General features: G+C 45.1%; 2 protein-coding genes and 1 long non-coding RNA gene across 3 annotated transcripts in view; all 3 read left to right on the top strand.

Annotated features, from left to right (window-relative positions):
- Positions 1-20,646, top strand: part of gfra1b (gdnf family receptor alpha 1b) — a gene marked incomplete at both ends in the record, with an annotated part of 56,461 nt that overhangs the window by 1,448 nt on the left and 34,367 nt on the right. The window lies entirely within an intron of this gene.
- LOC306915295 (uncharacterized protein) lies at positions 9,471-17,739 on the top strand. Its single transcript, XM_079492598.1, has 13 exons — positions 9,471-9,571; positions 10,586-10,702; positions 10,898-10,996; positions 11,104-11,175; positions 11,268-11,387; positions 11,565-11,633; positions 11,785-11,832; positions 11,945-12,016; positions 12,240-16,642; positions 16,820-16,980; positions 17,139-17,299; positions 17,467-17,535; positions 17,687-17,739. Exons 2-10 carry the CDS (start codon positions 10,600-10,602, stop codon positions 16,829-16,831), a joined length of 4,998 nt encoding a protein of 1,665 aa, XP_079348724.1. The 5' UTR covers positions 9,471-9,571; positions 10,586-10,599; the 3' UTR covers positions 16,832-16,980; positions 17,139-17,299; positions 17,467-17,535; positions 17,687-17,739.
- LOC306915296 lies at positions 17,860-18,914 on the top strand. Its single transcript, XR_013788787.1, has 3 exons — positions 17,860-17,918; positions 18,077-18,499; positions 18,658-18,914. It is a non-coding gene; the product is annotated as an uncharacterized lncRNA (long non-coding RNA).

Genomic DNA, 20,646 nt, shown 5'->3' with positions numbered 1-20,646 from the left:
ATGGGGGATGGAAATAATCACAGCTGTGTAGCTTTCTCTGTCCTGATCTGTTTGTCTATCTAGCGTGGCTATTTTAATACCTGGATATCAGGCCATTTGGATGTTTTGTCATGGAGGTGTTTCTATTCATGACAGTGTTTGTTCATGCACTGCCACTAGAGGGGGACAAATTCTTTGTCTAAACTCCTCGTCTGCTCCCAATGATGACAGCCGCCCCTGGTCTCAATTATATGATTATGAATTCAACACACTGTCTTTAGCAACCAACACACGTTGGAGAGTTGGCGCGAGCTAGTTGGGAGAGTAAAAACATCTAGGGGTTCTGAGGTGACCAGTGACGTCCCCCCCTAGCACTCACCTCTTCAGACTCCACCTCACCCCCTAGCACTCACCTCTGCAGACTCCACCTCAACCCCTAGCACTCACCTCTTCAGACTCCACCTCACCCCCTAGCACTCACCTCTTCAGACTCCACCTCACCCCCTAGCACTCGCCTTTTCAGATGTTGTGAATGACCTCCTGATTGTGAATGTGAACGTTATTGCACTTGCACACTGATATAGAGAAATAGAGGATGACAAAATGTCATGATTCCCAAATCAGACCCCATCAACCAAGACAGTTAACTCATTCGCGACCGAGACCGCCATCTAGTGGCATTCATCTCTATGGAGAACTGTCTTATTTTGAAAGGCGTTTCACTCAGAAACGAAGAAACAGGAAGTGTGAAATCGCTATGAAACGTGCCCTGCACATACATTTTGTAATCGGCGATCATATAATTTATTTTACGTACAGTATGTGTGTATAAAGTGTTATTTAGGCATCCCAGGTTAATTGTTTAGCTGGTATTCTATAGTTTGAAATGTGCAGATTGTCATTTAGGTGTGTTGTTTTTAGACAGATCGTATACAGTAGGTACATGGTTTACCTGGCATGCTATATTTTCTTGAGGCACTGCACTGTTCTCTCTTCACTCTTATGTGATTATAATATTTACCTTATTTACTCTTAAGTTTATCTGGATGAATGCTTGAATTGTAAATTGCCTCTCTATTGCCTCTCTACCTTTTAAACGTTTCTGAAGATAAGTCCATGGTTCTCAATGATGGGTCTGTAACAGAACACATAGAAACAAAATGGTCCATTTGGTCTCATTTGTACACTCCCAGAGTTCAATTAAAGGAGAAGTTTACCCAGACTCATTTTCTATCAAATATACCCACCCCAAGAAGCCTTGAATTATGGGGATTCTTTTTTTCTCGCATTCCTAAGCCAATAATTTGATGACCGGGTGGCTGCTCAGTCCTACCTGATAGACCCCACTGGTAATGTGTTATAGTGTATTGGTGATGCATTGGAGTCCCACATATTTAAGAAGAAGGAATCAAATGGGGGTCCGATGTGGCCTGATGCATATCAAACCGGGAGGGTCCTTGAATTTGAAAAGGTTGGCAATCTCTGGCTTAAGTGACCACATGTAGGTAGGTGCAGAATGTGCTTGGTTCCGTCAGCGATTTCCATTTTTGTGCTGCAGTCTGCAAGGTTTTTCAGCTCTCAGCCTCCATTATCAGTCCCCAAAGCCTTTTTTATCTTGACGTTCTGACCTGCTCTCTATATAAAACGTATATTCATTCAGTGCTGTTTCACTCTCAGCTCTCTCAAAGTGATAATGACAGATCTGCCACTTGTTTTTCCCTAATGGCGTGTTACTGCTGGGAGGAACATTCATTTCCGGCAGTATAATTTGGAATCGAGATGTTGTCAACGAGCTGATTTCTGTTTTGTCTGTGGCAGTGGAAGTGGTCGATTGTTTTACTTACTTCGGTTGTTGACCTGGCAGCCTATATAGTTTGTATAGTTTCAACAGATTACAGATCATTTATTTATTGATACTAGACCGGTGCCCGGCTATAGAGCACCGAGTCGGTAACGATGGAAGTTGGAGATCCATGCCCCACCCGGCTATGCAATACTCGTTGTAGCCGTGTCAGAGTACCCGTTCCACCCATCTCTCTGTGTCCCTTTATTCCTATATATGGAGTTCTGTGTCAGGCATGTCCAAGTCCGAGTTTTGTGATGTCAGAACAGGCCAGCTCCATATATGGAACATGGGCACTGGGCGGGGGCCCTGTCCAGATCCCGGGCAGAGACCTTTTGTGGCGGTTCTGGACAACTGTTGGTCCGACCGTCTCGACACCGGGCACTGCACTCCCTGGTGTGTGTGTGTGTGTGTGTGTGTGTGGGGGGGGGGGGGGGGGGGGGGGGGGTGGAACGTGTGTCAAATTTGAAGTCGGGGGGGGCTAACGGTTCTCGAGTTACGTGCATTACAGCGTACACATGTACGTACAGACTTACTTATGGATAGATTATACTGTTCAGAGAATGATGCTAGGTTCTTGGTTTACCTACTGTATGATCTGAGATTACTTAGGCACTTTGTCTCTTTGCGTGTGATGTATACGTATGCGTTTACTGCTTGCTTACTTAAGTACAGTACTCGAGAAAAGGTACCTAGTTACAATCCATCTGCTGCTAACGGCTGCAGTGCTGCTGTGGGGAGTGCTCATTCCCGCCAGTAGCACAGATCTGGGGATCAGATGTTTCATGCGCTGGGTTTCAATGAGTTGTTTCATTTTGTGGTGTTTGCTGCTCGGCGGCTGCTGCATTCATCTTAACACTGCTCAGGTGCTACACAGCAACACATGCAGGAAACTGTTGTATAGTGAGTTTTGACATTCGTGGTCAGAGGTTTTCAAACTGGGAGGGCTGTGGACACCCCAGCAGGTGTCAGGAGGCCAGATTGAAACATTGGTGGGGACATTGGTGGGGACATCCGCAGTCCCCACCAAAAAAAAGAAGAAATACCAAAATACCATGAATGCCCAACGGATACAAAAGCTACAAAGTATCCATTTAATGCTAAGACTAAAACACATTTTACTTGGCTCATATGATGTTGTGCTAAATTGGTAGTCAGTGTGCCATATCAACATTAAATTAAATTATGACACCACATAAAAATAAAAATGTCCATGTTGAGTTAAAAAGGCATTAAAAGTTTTAAATTGTCAGTTCACTATCATCTGGGGACCCCCCCACCATTGTTTTTTTTAATAAATAATATGAGCTATATCTATCCCTTATCACCCCCTTAAACGTATTTGCCATGTTTTACTATTTTGGAGAAAACAAACAAACACACATTTTAAAATAGTTCAAATAGCCGATCTACAAATGTTTTTTCAACATAACGTAAAATATGTCAAACAAGTTTAGGGATAATGTGTAAGGCACACCCAAGATAGGGCCACTATGTGGGGACCCATCCGGGGGTCCCAACCTACAGGTTGAGAACCACTGGTCTATACTCTACTGTATATATAATACCCACAAATAGAGACGCCTGGTTGAAAGTGGAAAGTCAAACCAAAGTTTGACTTTTCAAAATAAATGGCACAGGGCACAGGCCTAAGGTTTTTTTCTTCTTCTTTTTATTAAGTAACCGCCACTTTTTTTAAACAACCCTTTGGACCAAGTTTAAGTCGAACACCCACAAGAGATAGAGAGTCTGCTACAGCTGGGCCTGAAACCACTGTGGGGTTACGGGGAGGTTAGCACGTGACTTGGAACTCTCGGGGTGAAATGGAGAATTAACTTGTTTACAAGTTAGACGGTGGATATTCAGCTGCCGGACAGCATTGGTACAGGAAATGTTATTCGAGTTGCTTTGCCTTGCAAGCTTAATTTAGCTCCTGGCTTTGAAATCGTGTCAGCCATAATAATGCTGTTTATGTTGAACAGTGAAACTCTGAACAGCAGAGTGGTGTGAGGGTGTGTTATCATCAGAGGTGGAAGAAGTATGATGTATTATACTTAAGTAAAGCTGCACAATGCAACTTTCCACTTCTACCCCGGATTTGAACCCACAAGTGTCTGAGCAAGTGTTGACATTATTTACCTTTGAGCTAATAGGGCCTACCTGCTTGCTGAGGGGATACATTGTCAAACCAGACACAGGATCGTGTCAAAGGTCATGTCTCACCTAGACACAGGATGGACAAACGTGGATGTTCTGGGCTAATTTCTGACTTTATGCTGCATCGCGGTTACAATATTAACACTTCTAAAGAGAAATCAGAGAGAAGGAAAAGCGGCACTCTAGTGCCATTATTCTGAAGGATTCAGTCGCACCAGAAGTGTAAAAATGTAAAAAATGAAATAGCTTGCAGTTCCTGCAGCCAGGCATCCATAATTCAGCACCACCGTGCTGGACAGCTCCTTAGCTGAAGCAGTTAGCTTGAGCTCAAGAGGAAAAGTCCAGGATTGACAAGTGAGAGGTTGATCCAAGTGTTTTTAATGTCATATGGTGGATACACTGGATACTATCCGTACCTGCTGCTCCGGTACATGTTTTCCAGAGGATAATGGAGTGCGACAATCTATTGTCCGGGCGACTGAGACGAGAGGTTGTCTTAGAAAAAGGAGAGCTGTACAAGATCTAACGACGTTGCATTTACTTCAAATCCCTACGGCGCACACAGAGTTTGGCAAATTGCTCTTTTTGCTTCTACAGTGTTGATCAGGTGGGCAGCTTGCTGCAGTTTGGATGTGATTTGCTGATGAGAGTGGCCGTGGTTCTTAATTTCCCTCCGGGGATCAATACAGTATTTCTATTCTACTCTATTATTTTAATGGACTAAGACGTGAGGCCTTAGTCCTTCTAAATCAGTAGTTCTGGGGCACGGTGGTGCAGTCCGTAGCGTCGCCGTCGCCTCACAGCTAGAAGGTCCTGCGGTCGATTCCTGCTGGGGACGCTGTGGGCGCTGGGCACGTGTTCTCTCCTCCGTGTCGTCAGTATCCATACCCTGGGTGTTGGCAAAAGGGCCTTTCTGTGTGGAGTTTGCATGTTCTCACCGTGCCCCCTAGGGTAGGTACCCTCACAAAAAAAATGCAGTAAATCTGGTCTCTATACTTCCTCCCCCTGGCCAGCCGAGGCGCCTGATGGAGGGGAAAGGAACTGGTTGGAATAACGTGTTCCATCTACGCGCTACGTCCAACTAGGGAAACTCCCCCCTGTCAGGTGAACAGAAGTGGCTTGGACTCCTCATGCATAGAAGGAAGCATGAGGTCAGTCCGTTGCTCTCCCCAGGTTGGCAGAGGGAGTGTAGAGCCCAGGATTACATTAGATAATTGACACTGGGTGAAAAAATGGGTTACAAAAAAATAGAGCGCTAAATCAGTAGTTCTCAAACACTTTTGTGTCGACCCCCAAAATTATATGTATTTTGCCACTGACTCAGCAACTGAATCAGCAATTACAGTACCAATTACAATGTTAAGGCACATGACATTCAGCAGTTAAGATGTTAAAAACCCAAGTGTTAAATGTGATCCATTAAAAACTAAGCCAAATACAAATCTATATGTTGCTTCGTCATCGGTCCAATTACACCACAGACATGTGGCCATAGTCAGGGCTATGTAATGTTCAGTAGCCGGCAGCCAAGAAGAAAGTGCTCCATAGGCTTTTTATAGTGAGTGAGTGAGTGAATAAATTAATGGGACCATGGACTTTATTTGTAATGGGATTACTGCTATTATAATTATGAATTGCATTAGGGAATGTACATATTGATACATTCCTTTTTTTTCCTCTTCATCATAGCGCAACATATAGTGAAGTATTGTGGTGCAGGTATAATTGCAACAACCACTGCTGAAAAAAGAAAACGGGACCGCCAGATATTCTAAGCTTTCTGCATTTCTGCCAATAATCCTATTCTCTGAGAAGAGATACACATGCACGTTTTTGCAGGGTCGAACAAGGAATCACGTTACGCTGATCCCCTTCCCCTATTCGCTCATACTAGGACATAACGTACAGTTGGGTGCCACCGATATTGTCCCTTATCATTTGACCCATTTAGGCCTGACCTCAACATTTTAAAAAATCCTTCTAAATCCTCCAGTTTTCTGAAATAAATATTTTCACGATTTTTCAAAAATAGCAGATCTACAAGCTCATAGCGCGCCACCGAGTGGCGCGCTATGAGCTTGTAGATCTGCTATTTTTCAATAGCTAAATTATAACAATGTTTAAAACACCAAAAGGGGTTCCCGCCCAAAATGGGTTAACTGTCCTTTTGCGCAGATCACGCAAAACTCAGCAAAAAGAAAAGGACAATGTCGATGGCCTCCAACTGTATATGTCTAGGCAGAAGAATATGGGCGTGAGGCATTAGAACCACATAGACTACACCAGAGGTCTTCCATGTTTTTCAGGTCAAGGACCCCTTAGCTGAGAGAGAGAGAGATGAAGCAAGGACCCCCACTGCATATTGTATCAAATATGTTATAGATTCAAGTACATTACATACATACATTTCATAGATGACTTAATTAGACTTGTTTGGCAGGACTATCACCAGTGTTATCAATTGATGTTGTTTTTGTATTATTACATTCTATGCCTTTGAAAGTACTTGATGTCCATGGGCATTCTGGTCAGCACAGGAAAAATGAGAAATGGAAGATATGACGTAGTGAAGCAGGTATGCGGTATGCATTAAGACTCATATTTAGAGATAATTTCAAGATGGTGGAGCCGATCTACAAGCTCGCTTGTGAGCTTAGATCGGGTATTTCCGCAACAAAGTCTGAATCAAGTCATGCTTAAACCCCCAATACTTAAACTTGACCTTTTGGATCTGTACTTGGTATGCTCTTTGTTCCTCTGCACCAAACCCCTTTGCTGAAAATAGCAGATCTACAAGCTCACAACGCATCGCAGCACGTCAACCTATTCATTATATGGGGCATATAATTGGGCCATGAATCTCACTGTGTACATATTTAGTGAAATTGTCAGTAGTCACCCCCACAATCATCGAAAATATCACACTGGATTGTGTCCATATTCGCCCTGTCCGAACGGATGTAGCAAATTAGTTTGACATTTGTATAGTTTCAATTAGTGAATGGTTGGTTTGTGTTCTTTAGAGGATTTGAAGGGCAAAATAAGGTTGCATTTTCAATTACATTATAGTATGCACATTGATATTCATCCCATCTTAGTGGCTGACCAGCGGACGGGTCATTGTTTGTCTTTAACAGATTGTGTTGGTAATGTGTGTAGGCTTATTATTACATCCTATGCCTCTGTCCAAAACAAGTACTAGTGTACACTGCACAAGTGTAGACCCAAAGCACTGTGTAAGGTATTGTTTTTTTTTAGCGAGTATGTGGTATGCATTAAGCTTAATTTAGACGTCTTTGTACCGTGCACCAAAAATTGCCGATCTACAAGCTCACAACACGTCGCAGAGCGACCAGTTCTGAGCTTGTATCAGCTATTTTCCCAACAAACTATGAATCGAGTCTTAGTCTGTAAACCATGATGTCGCCACAAGGTCTGTGACTCCTCTGCATTTGGTTTAGAATAGCATCTTTTATCACGCAAACGGAATCCAGTAAGGCAGACATTCTGACCACCTGATCAATGATGTGACCTTCACTGTACCAAGACAAAAAAAAATAGAAAACACAGAATAATGGCAGTTCATCAAGGCCAAGGGAGATGGAGAGTGCTGAGAGTTTGTGTTGAAGGTCACAACTCTTAAAAGGAGCACTTGAAGCCACATTTTCGACCTATGTTCATATAATTGGTCCTCACTATGATACGCATTACTCGCTGTGTCTCAGAAGTGGCCTGTTCAGAATCCTGCCAACAACATCATTGGTAGGCACTAGGCAGGTTTAGTCATTTCAAACAAGATGTATTTATTTTATGAATGCAAGAACAACGGTTTCTATTTCAGCATGCCGACTTTCCAGGAAGAGAAAGAGCTGTAGTTTCTACTGGTGTGGAATCCCGTGATAAATGGCTCTGAATTAGTCATGGGAGTGGTTTGGGCGTTACTTTAATCAAACCAATCAGAGTATCGGTTGCCATTCACTTTTAATTATTTTTGCGCCAGGTCCGTATATATACGGACCCCGCCGCTAGGGGGGACCTTATCAGCCAGGTCTGTATATGGACCCGAACGTATAGTCTGTGTATATAATGGTTGAGCCCCACGGCAGCTTTTAACATTGGTCCGATTGCTATGGCAACGCCCCGTCACCACCAGCTATGGGACGTAAAATCTGATCACCATTTACCTCGGCTACAAACAGGATTTTCAAACCTCCATAAGTCGGAATCCAGGAGAGCTGTCCTTGGTGGATCTTCAGCCATACAAAATTCGGATGTAATTTGTGCCTTTGTACTGTGTCGCTCCCGACATGTAAACGCTTCTAGCGAAAGGTAAAAGTGTGTGCTTGTGCCAATGATACTAAAGTGTGTGTGTGTGTGTGTGTGTGTGTGTGTGTGTGTGCGTGTGTGTGTGTGTGTGTGTGTGGGGCGGGCGGGGGCAAACTCCTTCTCTTAAAGTGAGCGTGGCACTGGGAACTTCATGAATGCTAACAGCTAGCCGGCAGAGAAAGAATCAAGATCAGTGCGAGATGCAGCACTATTTTTCGTGTGTTAAGCGGTGAGAGCAAAAGAGAAAAAACATCACATTTATTTTATTTTATTTTATCTAAATTTCACTAGAGGATAACCGCCTTGAGTTGCAGCAACTCATTTTTCGAGGGGGTCCTCAGGCACAAAGCACAAACAATGACAAGAAACCTTTACACTACAATCAACAATAACATTGACAAGGCTCTCACTCCATCCCATCTATTATACATTTGAGAAGGTGTGCCCAAGTAGGAAAATAAAGTCACCAGCTACTACGTCACTGACACGCTGCAACACGCTGCAACACACACTGCAACAACACACTAACACGACACAGCCTTACCCTCCGCGTCGATCCACGGCTATCTCCTCATGTCGCGCCGCACGGCCACATTCAACAACACCTGCGTAAAAACTGTCATTGCACTGCCACTAGAGCCGCCTCCCGTCCACACTCACAAACAACATCAATATCAATAATAAACACAAACACGCCACAAGCACCGACACCCCCCCACTCACACACGGCCCACTGTTGCCAGGTCTATGCAAACAAGCCCAGAAAACAACACGCTCCTCACACACACTACAACACGCTTAAAACTCGCGGACCTGGCAACACTGCATCCTTTTTTCCCATTGCCTACTCTTACTAATTTGTTGCCACGTCTATGAAAACAAGCACACAACAATGCCATTCAACACGCTACTTACACACACTACCACTCGCTTACAATACGCGGAACTGGCAAAGGACCTGGCAACACTACATTCCACAGCCAACCACGTGACCCCCGACAGCTTTGGTTACGGATTTCACATCCGGTTGGACCGCCACAAGTTACACACACACACACCCTCACACACACTGATTCTAACTTGGCTGGAGATCGGCGCGATTACATACACAGTTTAATTCATGAAAAGACGACAATTGCGCGCGGGACGGACTCTTGCATTGCATTGAATTGCGTATCGCTGTCCCCCTCGACCACGACACCCTTCTTCACAGCACTTTCACTACTCACTTGGACACGACCACTACGCCTCTTTCCACCATTACAGGTAAGTTAACTACAATTTAAGGGTGCGTGCGCGTGTGTGTGTATTGTGTGTGCTTGCTACGTGTGTCGATACTGAAACACAGCTGCTAATGCTATTATTAATAGCATAACAACTACATAAACAGCTGCTAATGCTATTATTAATAGCATCATAACCATAGATATAGATATATCAACTCTACATAGCTCACCCGCGCTGTTAAACAATGGAGAGCGACGTCGTTACGTGGCGCCCTGTGTGTGTGTGTGTGTGTGTGTGTGTGTGGCAGCTAATGAAATGACCATAACTTGCTCAATTTACAACCGAATTTCAAACGGTTTGGTTTGTTATAAACCTCAGAGACGTCCGCATACTTATATGCTTTTATACGACCTTACAAAAAAAAAAAAAGAGCGACGTCGTTACGTGGCGGCCATCTTACCTCGGCCCACATAACATTGTGTCTATGATGTACTCTTAAATGACCATAACTTGCTCAATTTACAACCGAATTTCAAACTGTTTGGTTTGTTATAAACCTCAGAGACGTCCGCATACTTATATGCTTTTATACGACGTTAAAAACAAACAAAAAAAAGCAGATAAGCTTCCTGAATCAGAGCCACGTTATGATTCTGTTGATGCATCAACAGCATCAACAGCTGATAATGCCATGTCTCATGTACAACAGCTATTGCCACACAATTCTCCATTTATGTTGGCAATGCTGAAAATAACGCCTGCTAACAATACAGGCTGCTAACAATTGGGCTGTTGCCAATTATGCTCTTACAAATAGCATGACAATAACAATATTAATAATAACACTAGCATCATTACAAGCATAATAACACGCCGCCATGTCTCATGTACAACAGCTATTGCCACCCAATTCTGTCTTCATGTTGTCAATGCTGAAAATGAGGGCTGCTAACAATTCCGCTGTTGCCAAAAATGCCATTATTTGCCTCATACCATAACTATAATTTCATAATTTGTCGTCAATGCATAAAACACTTCTTTCAACCACTTCAGCTACATACAAAGCCATGCCGAAGAAACGCACATCATCCCTTGGATACCGAACGGCAAACGCCACCCAAATACGCTTGCACACAGCTGCCAGACAACACCACGCACCATCCGCACAAGGTACATGTGCTCTAACAACCTTCCACAAACACTTGCACTGCACAATACATGTGTGCGTCTGTGTACACTGTGCACACACGTACTCCTTCACTGTGTGTGGACCACCATTTACTAACATCGTACCACACGTAACCAGTTTCCCACACGTGACCAGTTTACACTAACTCATGCATGCTGTCCAATCACACTCCACAGAACAACGCAATGAGGATCCAAACTTCCACCACAACCCTGCTCGCGACACTCTACGTGGCCACACACACACCCGCTCATTGGAAGACACCCAGCCCACAGGTACCCAGTACACTGACACCTTTCTATTTACTGTGTGGCGGCAGGGACCCATCACACAGCACCATGTCATAGCAGCACAACTTGATGATGATTGTCTCACTTCACAGCAGAACGCCTTGATGACGCGACTACACCACGACTGCTCCACACCCCTACTTTGCACCTGCATGACACCAGAGGTAATGCATTCACATATGTTGCACTCAAATTTACCCCTACTGCATTGTGTCCACTACACTCACATACTGTGCAAAACATCCATCGCCAACAGCTACACGCAAATGCATGCATCAAGCAGCTGAACTACTACATGGACCCTCCCACGCCACTCACACGCCAACAGCCCCAACACAACGCTTGGTTCCAGCAGCTGCAGCACAACATGTACCAGGTAAACTTGCTCAAAACTACACTTTGCACAGCACATTGCACAATGCAATACACTGCTGTTTCTTTCTCCACAGATACTGCAGTATCTTCATCACATAACCTACATTAATTGTGTACACTACACTCACACCCTGTGCTCTACTTAACTCATACTATCTCTCTACACATCACTTCACAGCTCAACACCAGGGCAGCACTCCTCCACAAATGGCCAACACACCTTCATTGGACGTGGCTGAGGCCAGAGGTACTGACTTCTGTTATTCACATAACCTTACTGCTTGGTACCGAGCATCCTGACACACTGTATAGAGACATCTATCTACATATCTCTGCATAACATGTCGATAACATTTTGTACCTCTGTGTCTACACACACTACTGACATCCATACCCAGTTCAGCGCAGGCGGGAGCAAACACGTGACAGAATGAGACGGACCAGAGGTAAGGCCTCAGATATGTTGCCCTCTGCCGCAATGCATTACGCATATGTGTGTATGTTATACCTACATGTACTGAATATATAGTCACATACACTCCCATCTTAATTTCTCAGCTCAGCATAACCTGGACAAACAGCAGCACATGATGGCTACAACACAGCCAATGGCCACAGCAGAAACCACAGGTAACCAACGCACTACACTCACATCTACACTTTCACCTCAATAACTCTTAATACAACTATCACATTGTCCCACTACACATACACACAGTTCAATTTAATGCCTCCACACATTTCCATTGCCTGCCTCAACAAAAACATCACATTCACATACTGACCACAATCTACTTATTGCATGACTCTCATGAAATTAACTTCACACCATACTTTCCATTTACCTTCACAGGCAGTTCCCATCAGCCAGCAAGACGACAATCACAAGTTGCTGCCAAAATTGCAACTTGCACTGCGCAGATTCTCAGCGGCCAACTAACTATCAACCAACTCTCCGACACACCACAGAGTATTGGCCAGCTCAACTGTGTGTGTGACCACTGTCACGCATTCACATTCAAAAACGAGACCTCCAGTATCTGCTGCTTGAATGGAAAGGTTTGCCTACCAGCCTTCCCTAGGCCCCCACAGGCCATCAATGATCTGTGGTTTGACGATACCCCTCAGGCAAAACTGTTTCGGAAACACAGCCGTGTCATCAACAACGCTGTCTGCCTCTCCAGTATTGCGGTCAAAGAGAAAACATTCACACGCTTCACTCCCACTGTCATTTTCCAAGGAAAGGTAATCCAGCGCATCGGGCCACTCCAACCAGAACCTGGTGCTGTTGCTGTGTTTGCCCAACTTTATGTCCTCGACCCAAGTCTGGAAAACACCACCAGATTTGCAAACATGACACTCCCCGCCAGAACATCCACTGCTGACAAGGACACAATGGCGCAGCTGCTGCACACTGTGCAGCAAGTTATTCACCTGCACAATATATTTGTCCAAGATTTCAAGCAAATCCTTGAAACCCCAGAAGAACAACTACAGCGAGGCACTATTGTCATAAGTGCTGCAGCCAGGCCACAGGGAGGACATTCCGGTGTTTACAATGCCCCCTCCAATCTCCAAGAACTTTGCATTGTCACCAACGAACAGGCACATGATCTGGTCATCCACTTACGTGGTGGAGGTCTGAAAATCATATCTGACCACCATCCCAAAGCCATGCCCCTCCACTTCACCCTCCTCTTCATTGAAGGGACATCTGGCTGGCACTGTGCTCTCAAGCATGTGGGTGATGAAAAAAGGCTCACAGCCCGTGAGTTCTTTGCCTATCACATGAACAGTCGTCACACTGCGAGCGACTACCTTTTCCAGGCAGGCAGACTGTTCCAAGAATGGATCCTCAATGCCTGGATAACATGCGAGAACCAGAGGCTGACTTGGCAGCGCCATAACCAGAAGACATTACGGGCTGACAGCTTCAAACAACTACAACAGGTTGTGGCTGTGCGTAGACGGGAACGGAGTGCTCCATCTCACTCTGTCCACCACAATGAGCAGGAACATGCTGTGGGTAGAGTCATCCTTGCTAGCTCTTTCCATGGCAGTCCACGCTGGTACCACAGCAAGTTCCAGGACGCTATGGCCATAGTCCGCCACATGCGAAAGCCAGACCTTTTCATCACGGTCACCTGCAATCCTCACTGGCCAGAGATCGTAGCTGCCCTCACCCCTGGCCAGACACCCCAAGACCGACCTGACCTGGTGGCCCGGGTATTCAAACTAAAGAAAGATCAGATCATGGATGACCTCATCAAAAGACACATCTTTGGCCTAGCCATTGCCCACCTCTGGGTCATAGAATTTCAAAAACGCGGCTTGCCTCACTCGCACATCCTCCTCATTCTAGCAGAGCAGGACAAACCCAAGACACCAGCCCAAGTGGACCAAATTGTCTGTGCAGAACTTCCCCCTGACCCGCATGAAAATGGGATCTCTGCCCAAGAAAAAGCAAGGCGCCAGCCACTGTGGGACATTGTACTTGCTAACATGATCCACGGTCCCTGTGGACAAGAGCATCCCAACAATCCCTGCATGGAGAAGAAAGCCGGCTCCAACTGCAAAGCCTGCAAGAAGAACTTCCCCAAACCCTTCCAGCCCAGAACAACAGTTGGTGACGAAACAAGTTATCCTATCTACCGCCGTCGCTCTCCAGATAATGGTGGCCGAACTGCACAAAAACATGGGAACCACATCAACAACAGTTGGGTAGTGCCCTACAACCCCTACCTCAGCCTCCGATACAACTGCCACATCAACGTAGAAGTATGCATCTCTGCACTTGCGGCCAAATATCTCTACAAATATGTGACCAAGGGGCCGGACCGTGCAATGGTTTGTGTTGAAGTTGAGGGCGCCCAGGCTGCCCGTGATGAGATTAGGGACTATGAAGACATGCGTTCTGTTGGCTCAAGTGAGGCCTGCTGGAAACTCTTCGCATTCCCCATATCCGCCAACAAGCCTCCTGTTCAAGTCCTCCGCTTGCATCTGGAACACGAGCAATACGTCGTTTTCGCCGAGGGTGATGAGGAGAATGTGGTGGAGCAGGGCAGACAGACAGAGTTGACTGCTTTCTTCAAACTGAATGCTCAACAGAAGACAGCCAAAGGTCCAGATTACAACCCTATGACCATGCAGCGCTATGTTGACATGCCTCACAAATACACCTACACAAACAACAAGTGGCAACTCAGAAAAAACAACGCTTTCTCCGTTGGCCGTGTCCACACCATCAGCCCCCTAGCTGGAGATGTGTTCTACCTGAGACTGCTCCTCCACAATGACCACTCCAAAGGGAAAACAAGTTTTGAGGACCTCTACTCAGTCAATGGCAGCCGCCTTGACACCTACCAGGCAGTGTGCAGGGAGCTTGGCCTGTTGGATGATGACCAAGAGTGGTCCACTGTCCTTACTGAGGCTGCTGCCACTCACCTCTGCCCCCAGATTCGTGCCCTATTCGTCATCATCCTCATCTTCTGCCAACCAGCGAACCCTGCAAGCCTGTTTAACGACTTCTGGCCAGACTGGACAGATGACTTCAAGCGGAGAGCACAGCAGAGTGCAACGACCTTCACTGACCAGCAACTCAAAACCATGGTGAGACTGGATCTGCAAGTCCGCCTCCAGTCACATGAACATGACCTCCAAGACTTCCTCCTGGAAAAAATGACAGATGAGGAAAAGGCCACTGTCCATGGGCTGGTCAACATCGAAGAGCCTCTTATCCGTGAGGAGCTGGACTATGATGTGGCCCAGCTGAAAGCCAATGTACAGGCAACAATTCCACAATTCACTGCTGCACAACAACAGATTTACGACACTGTCATGACGGCAGTCCAGCAACAGGCCAACTTACAACTCTTCATATCAGCACGTGGCGGTTGTGGTAAGACCTTCCTACTCAATGCACTACTGGACGCTGTGCGCAGTCTGGAACCTGGTGGCTGTATTGCCCTTGCCATGGCAACTACTGGCATTGCTGCACAACTCCTACACCTAGGCAGAACATTCCATTCGCGGATGAAAGCACCTCTCCACCCAACAGAACACACACCCTTCCACATCACAGCTCAAAGCAGCCTAGCCAAGCTGGTGCGACGGGCACGCCTCCTGCTCATTGATGAGGCAACCATGCTGCACCGCTTCTTGCTAGAGGGACTTGACTACACTCTGAAAGACCTGATGAACAAGCCAGACTGTCCATTTGGTGGGAAAATCATCATCTTGGCCGGCGACTTCCGCCAGTGTCTTCCAGTGGTTCAAGGGGCTAATCCTGCCCAAATTGTCAACAGCTGCCTCAATAACTCAGGCCTCTGGCAACACTTCCAAGTCTCCAGCCTCACAGAGAACATGCGAGTCAGGGCCAGTGAAAACCAAGACCTGAAGGCCTTTGACCAATGGACACTCCGCATTGGTGATGGTACAGCCAACGATGCAAACGACTTCATCTTCATCCCAGATGACAGGTATTTCCACATTCAAAGCAACACAGACAATGACCACACAGCGGAGGAGTGCTCCATGAAGATGTTTTGCCAAACTATATTTCCAGATATGTCCAACAACTTCACTACTACCGGCTGGCTGGATGGCCGATCAGTACTTGCCCCTACCAACAAGGACGTGGACGCCATCAACGACCTAATGGAGACCTGGGTACCAGGTCTGTCAACCAACCTGAGCAGTGCTGACACCCTGGAGAACTACCAAGACAGAATGCGGTTTAACGTGGAATACCTCAACACCCTCTGCCCCAATGGATTTCCCAGGCACCTCATCACCCTCAAGCCAGGAATGCCCTTGATGCTACTGCGCAACATCAGCCCCAAAGACGGACTCTGCAATGGCACCAAACTGTTTTTCCTGAGAACCCTCAACAACAAACTGCTGCTGTGCAAACTTGCAGCCACACAAAAGGAAGTCCTGATCCCTCGAATCAAGTTCATTCCTGATCCTAGACATTCCTACTTTGAGTGGGCCAGACGACAGTTTCCAGTCCGCACCGCTTTTGCCACCACCATCAATAAATCCCAAGGCCAGACACTTACAAGAGTGGGGGTCTGGCTTTCGTCCCCTGTCTTCAGTCACGGACAGCTTTATGTTGCCAGCTCAAGGACAGGTAACCCAGAAGCTCTCACCTATGCCATAAAGCAGAAAGAAGGACAGCCGGAACATCATACTGCCAATGTGGTTTTTCGAGACTTGCTTCGCGCTGTTCTTCCTGGCCCTACAATCCCCATTGAGGTAAGGCTGTTGCATTGCTACATGTCATTTCTACATATGTCATTTCTGAATAATACATAACTGCTGCTAACACTGATTAACACTTTCCAGAAATATCACTACCTTTCACATGATCTGTGGTGGACATGTCACATTGTGTGGTTGATTCATCCCTTATCTGTGTCTCCTTTTCTGCAGGCTCAACCATGACAATCTCTGGAACCAGAAACACAAACACCCCTTCCACATCACCCCACTCCTCCACGCCCTCCTCTGGATCAGCTGCCAAATACAATTGTTCCTTTGCTAAGTTGGCCTTTCCACGACAACTGCGTCTTCCCCAAACCATCCCCATCAACGTAAGGCTGTTGCATTCTTACAAGTCTCATTGTTGATTAGTCTACATAACTGATAATCAAACATAAACATAGCATTGTCATTCCATTCACAACATACCTGGTGGAGATGTCTCAATGTATACTTTATCCCTACCTTCTCTGTTTCCCCAATTCTGCAGCCTCTGCAATGTATAGTCTGCAAAACATCCATCGCCAACAGCTACACGCAAATGCATGCATCAAGCAGCTGAACTACTACATGGACCCTCCCATGCCACTCACACGCCAACAGCCCCAACACAACGCTTGGTTCCAGCAGCTGCAGCACAACATGTACCAGGTACACTTGCTCAAAACTACACTTTGCACAGCACATTGCACAATGCAATACACTGCTGTTTCTTTCTCCACAGATACTGCAGTATCTTCATCACATAACCTACATTAATTGTGTACACTACACTCACACCCTGTGCTCTACATAACTCTCTACACATCACTTCACAGCTCAACACCAGGGCAGCACTCCTCCACAAATGGCCAACACACCTTCATTGGACGTGGCTGAGGCCAGAGGTACTGACTTCTGTTATTCAGATAACCTTACTGCTTGGTACCGAGCATCCTGACACACTGTATAGAGACATCTATCTACATATCTCTGCATAACATGTCGATAACATTTTGTACCTCTGTGTCTACACACACTACTGACATCCATACCCAGGTCAGCGCAGGCGGGAGCAAACACGTGACAGAGTGAGACGGACCAGAGGTAAGGCCTCAGATATGTTGCCCTCTGCCTCAATGCATTACGCATATGTGTGTATGTTATACCTACATGTACTGAATATATAGTCACATACACTCCCATCTTAATTTCTCAGCTCAGCATAACTTGGACAAACAGCAGCACATGATGGCTACAACACAGCCAATGGCCACAGCAGAAACCACAGGTAACCAACGCACTACACTCACATCTACACTTTCACCTCAATAACTCTAATACAACTATCACATTGTCCCACTACACATACACCCTGGAGAACTACCAAGACAGAATGCGGTTCAACGTGGAATACCTCAACACCCTCTGCCCCAATGGATTTCCCAGGCACCTCATCACCCTCAAGCCAGGAATGCCCTTGATGCTACTGCGCAACATCAGCCCCAAAGACGGACTCTGCAATGGCACCAAACTGTTTTTCCTCAGAACCCTCAACAACAAACTGCTGCTGTGCAAACTTGCAGCCACACAAAAGGAAGTAACATTGATTAACACTTTCCAGAAATATCACTACCTTTCACATGATCTGTGGTGGACATGTCACATTGTGTGGTTGATTCATCCCTTATCTGTGTCTCCTTTTCTGCAGGCTCAACCATGACAATCTCTGGAACCAGAAACACAAACACCCCTTCCACATCACCCCACTCCTCCACGCCCTCCTCTGGATCAGCTGCCAAATACAATTGTTCCTTTGCTAAGTTGGCCTTTCCACGACAACTGCGTCTTCCCCAAACCATCCCCATCAACGTAAGGCTGTTGCATTCTTACAAGTCTCATTGTTGATTAGTCTACATAACTGATAATCAAACATAGACATAGCATTGTCATTCCATTCACAACATACCTGGTGGAGATGTCTCAATGTATACTTTATCCCTACCTTCTCTGTTTCCCCAATTCTACAGCCTCTGCAATGTATAGGCTGTTGCATTCTCACAAATCCCATTTCTGATTGAACTACATCACTGAAGATGATGATGATCCCATTCTGCAGGCTCTACTGGCCAAATCTGGGCAACCTCATGGCACTGCAGCTTCTTTTACTACACATTCACTGTTAACATTAACATTCTTTCCTAAAAAAACACTCAGACTCCATTAAAAATACACTGAGAACTACATTTTGAAATGTTGTGACTTTGTCTACCTTTGCTCTCACAATTTCCTTCCTCCGATTTGCGACGCGCAGGGAACTAGGATGAGCGGGCCGAAGGCCCGCGAAATTCTAGTGTTTCACATATGACATCCAAAACAGTACATGAAAATATAAATAAATGCAAAAATAAAATAAAAGTCACTTACCGGTATATAAAACAAGAATAAAAAACAAGAGCAGGTAGGTTTGAGCGATTTAAGCAAAGACATTTTGAAAACGGTAAATTAAGTAATTGATCTTATTCAAGTAAGTAAATTGTTCCAGTCAGAAGGTGAACTTAAATGAACATCTTCCATGTTTCTCTCTGAATGCACAATACATTGAAAGGAGAGATGTCAAAGTGCGTGCATGGCGGTCGTAATCACTGTAGCCGCTGTCTAATTATGTGTCTCATGTCCAAAACACATCAGTGGTGATATGTTTTGACGAACTAACAAATACTCACATTCTCGGTTGCCTATTTTTCTATCTATCTCAGCAAAACAATGGTCGCTGTGTGCCTCGGTATTTGCCATCTTGTAATGAGCATTAGTGAAGACCAAATATATGAAGATGATGTATGAAAATGGGTGAATTCAAATTGTGTTTACATACAGTACATATGTTTTACATACAAACATGTTAAATGTAATCAAAACTCGAAAGTCTGGACTGTCATTCAAATGACTTGCAGACCTTTGATCGAGGACATGTCGAAGTTAACAGTGGTGGAAAATGTACTACATTTCTTTACTTACATGTAAGTAAAAGTATCAATACTGCATTGTAGAAATACTGTTACAAGTAAAGGTCCGGAATTCAAAATGCACTTTGGTAAAAGTACAAAAGTACTGGCATCAAAATGTACTTTTAAGTACCAAAAGTAAAAGTACTCATTATGCAGAATGTCCCATTTCAAGATCTACAAGCTCAATGCGTCACATCACGACACATTGTGAGCTTGTAGATCTGCTATTTTCAAATGCCTGAAATGTATTGGTATTGGGCTGAAGTGGTTAATGTATGTTTTGTAATAATAATACAAATCTACAAAGTAACTAGTAACTGAAGTTTTCAAATAAATGTAGTGGAGTAAAAGTGCAATATTTGGATCCGAGATGTAGTGTAACTGTGTAAGTAGAAGTAAAATGATTGGAAATTGGAAATACTCAAGTAAAGTACCTCAAAATTCTACTACAGTACTTCAGTAAATGTATACTTGTCTACTTTCCACCGCTGGAACTTAACCCATTCTGACCTGAGATCAGATTCTAAAAATGTCTTCTACATAGCTTTTTTTCTGAAAAAGCTATGTTTCTATGTCAGTCGTTCTTCTATTTTTCAAAAATAGCAGATCTACAAGCTCATAGCGCGCCACCGAGTGGCGCGCTATGAGCTTGTAGATCTGCTATTTTTCAATAGCTAAAGCATAACATAATGCTAACACCAAAAGGGGTTCCCGCCCAAAATGCGTTAATGCTAGCCATTTCCCCTCAAAGTTCGGGTATTGTGATGATGTATCGGCCAAACTCAGCGTGGGAGGAGAGAGCAAGACGGATAGCGATGCTGAGATGGTTAGAGTAGCCTGTTTAATGTACAGCAGTCTGTAAACAGCCCAAGGGGCCGTGAGGCGAAGGAGAGAAAAGAAATCCACTTAACAGGAAATATTATTCATAAATCCATTTGGCATAAGGTGACCTCATTCCTTGCTGTGTAACTAAGCCAAGCCTTGGGCACAGTGTTGCCAAGATAGCACTGG

Source organism: Electrona antarctica (assembly GCF_951216825.1).
Source record: "Electrona antarctica genome assembly, chromosome: 22".
In the NCBI taxonomy this organism is placed as follows: domain Eukaryota; kingdom Metazoa; phylum Chordata; class Actinopteri; order Myctophiformes; family Myctophidae; genus Electrona; species Electrona antarctica.
This window is presented reverse-complemented; position numbering and strand designations above follow the sequence as displayed.

Excerpts from the sequence above, each read along its gene's own strand:
- LOC306915295 (XM_079492598.1), top strand. The coding sequence starts at position 10,600 with ATGCCGAAGAAACGCACATCATCCCTTGGATACCGAACGGCAAACGCC. Across the intron at positions 10,703-10,897 it reads CCACGCACCATCCGCACAAG|AACAACGCAATGAGGATCCA; the intron begins GTACATGTGCTC and ends CACACTCCACAG. Across the intron at positions 11,176-11,267 it reads GCACCTGCATGACACCAGAG|CTACACGCAAATGCATGCAT; the intron begins GTAATGCATTCA and ends CATCGCCAACAG.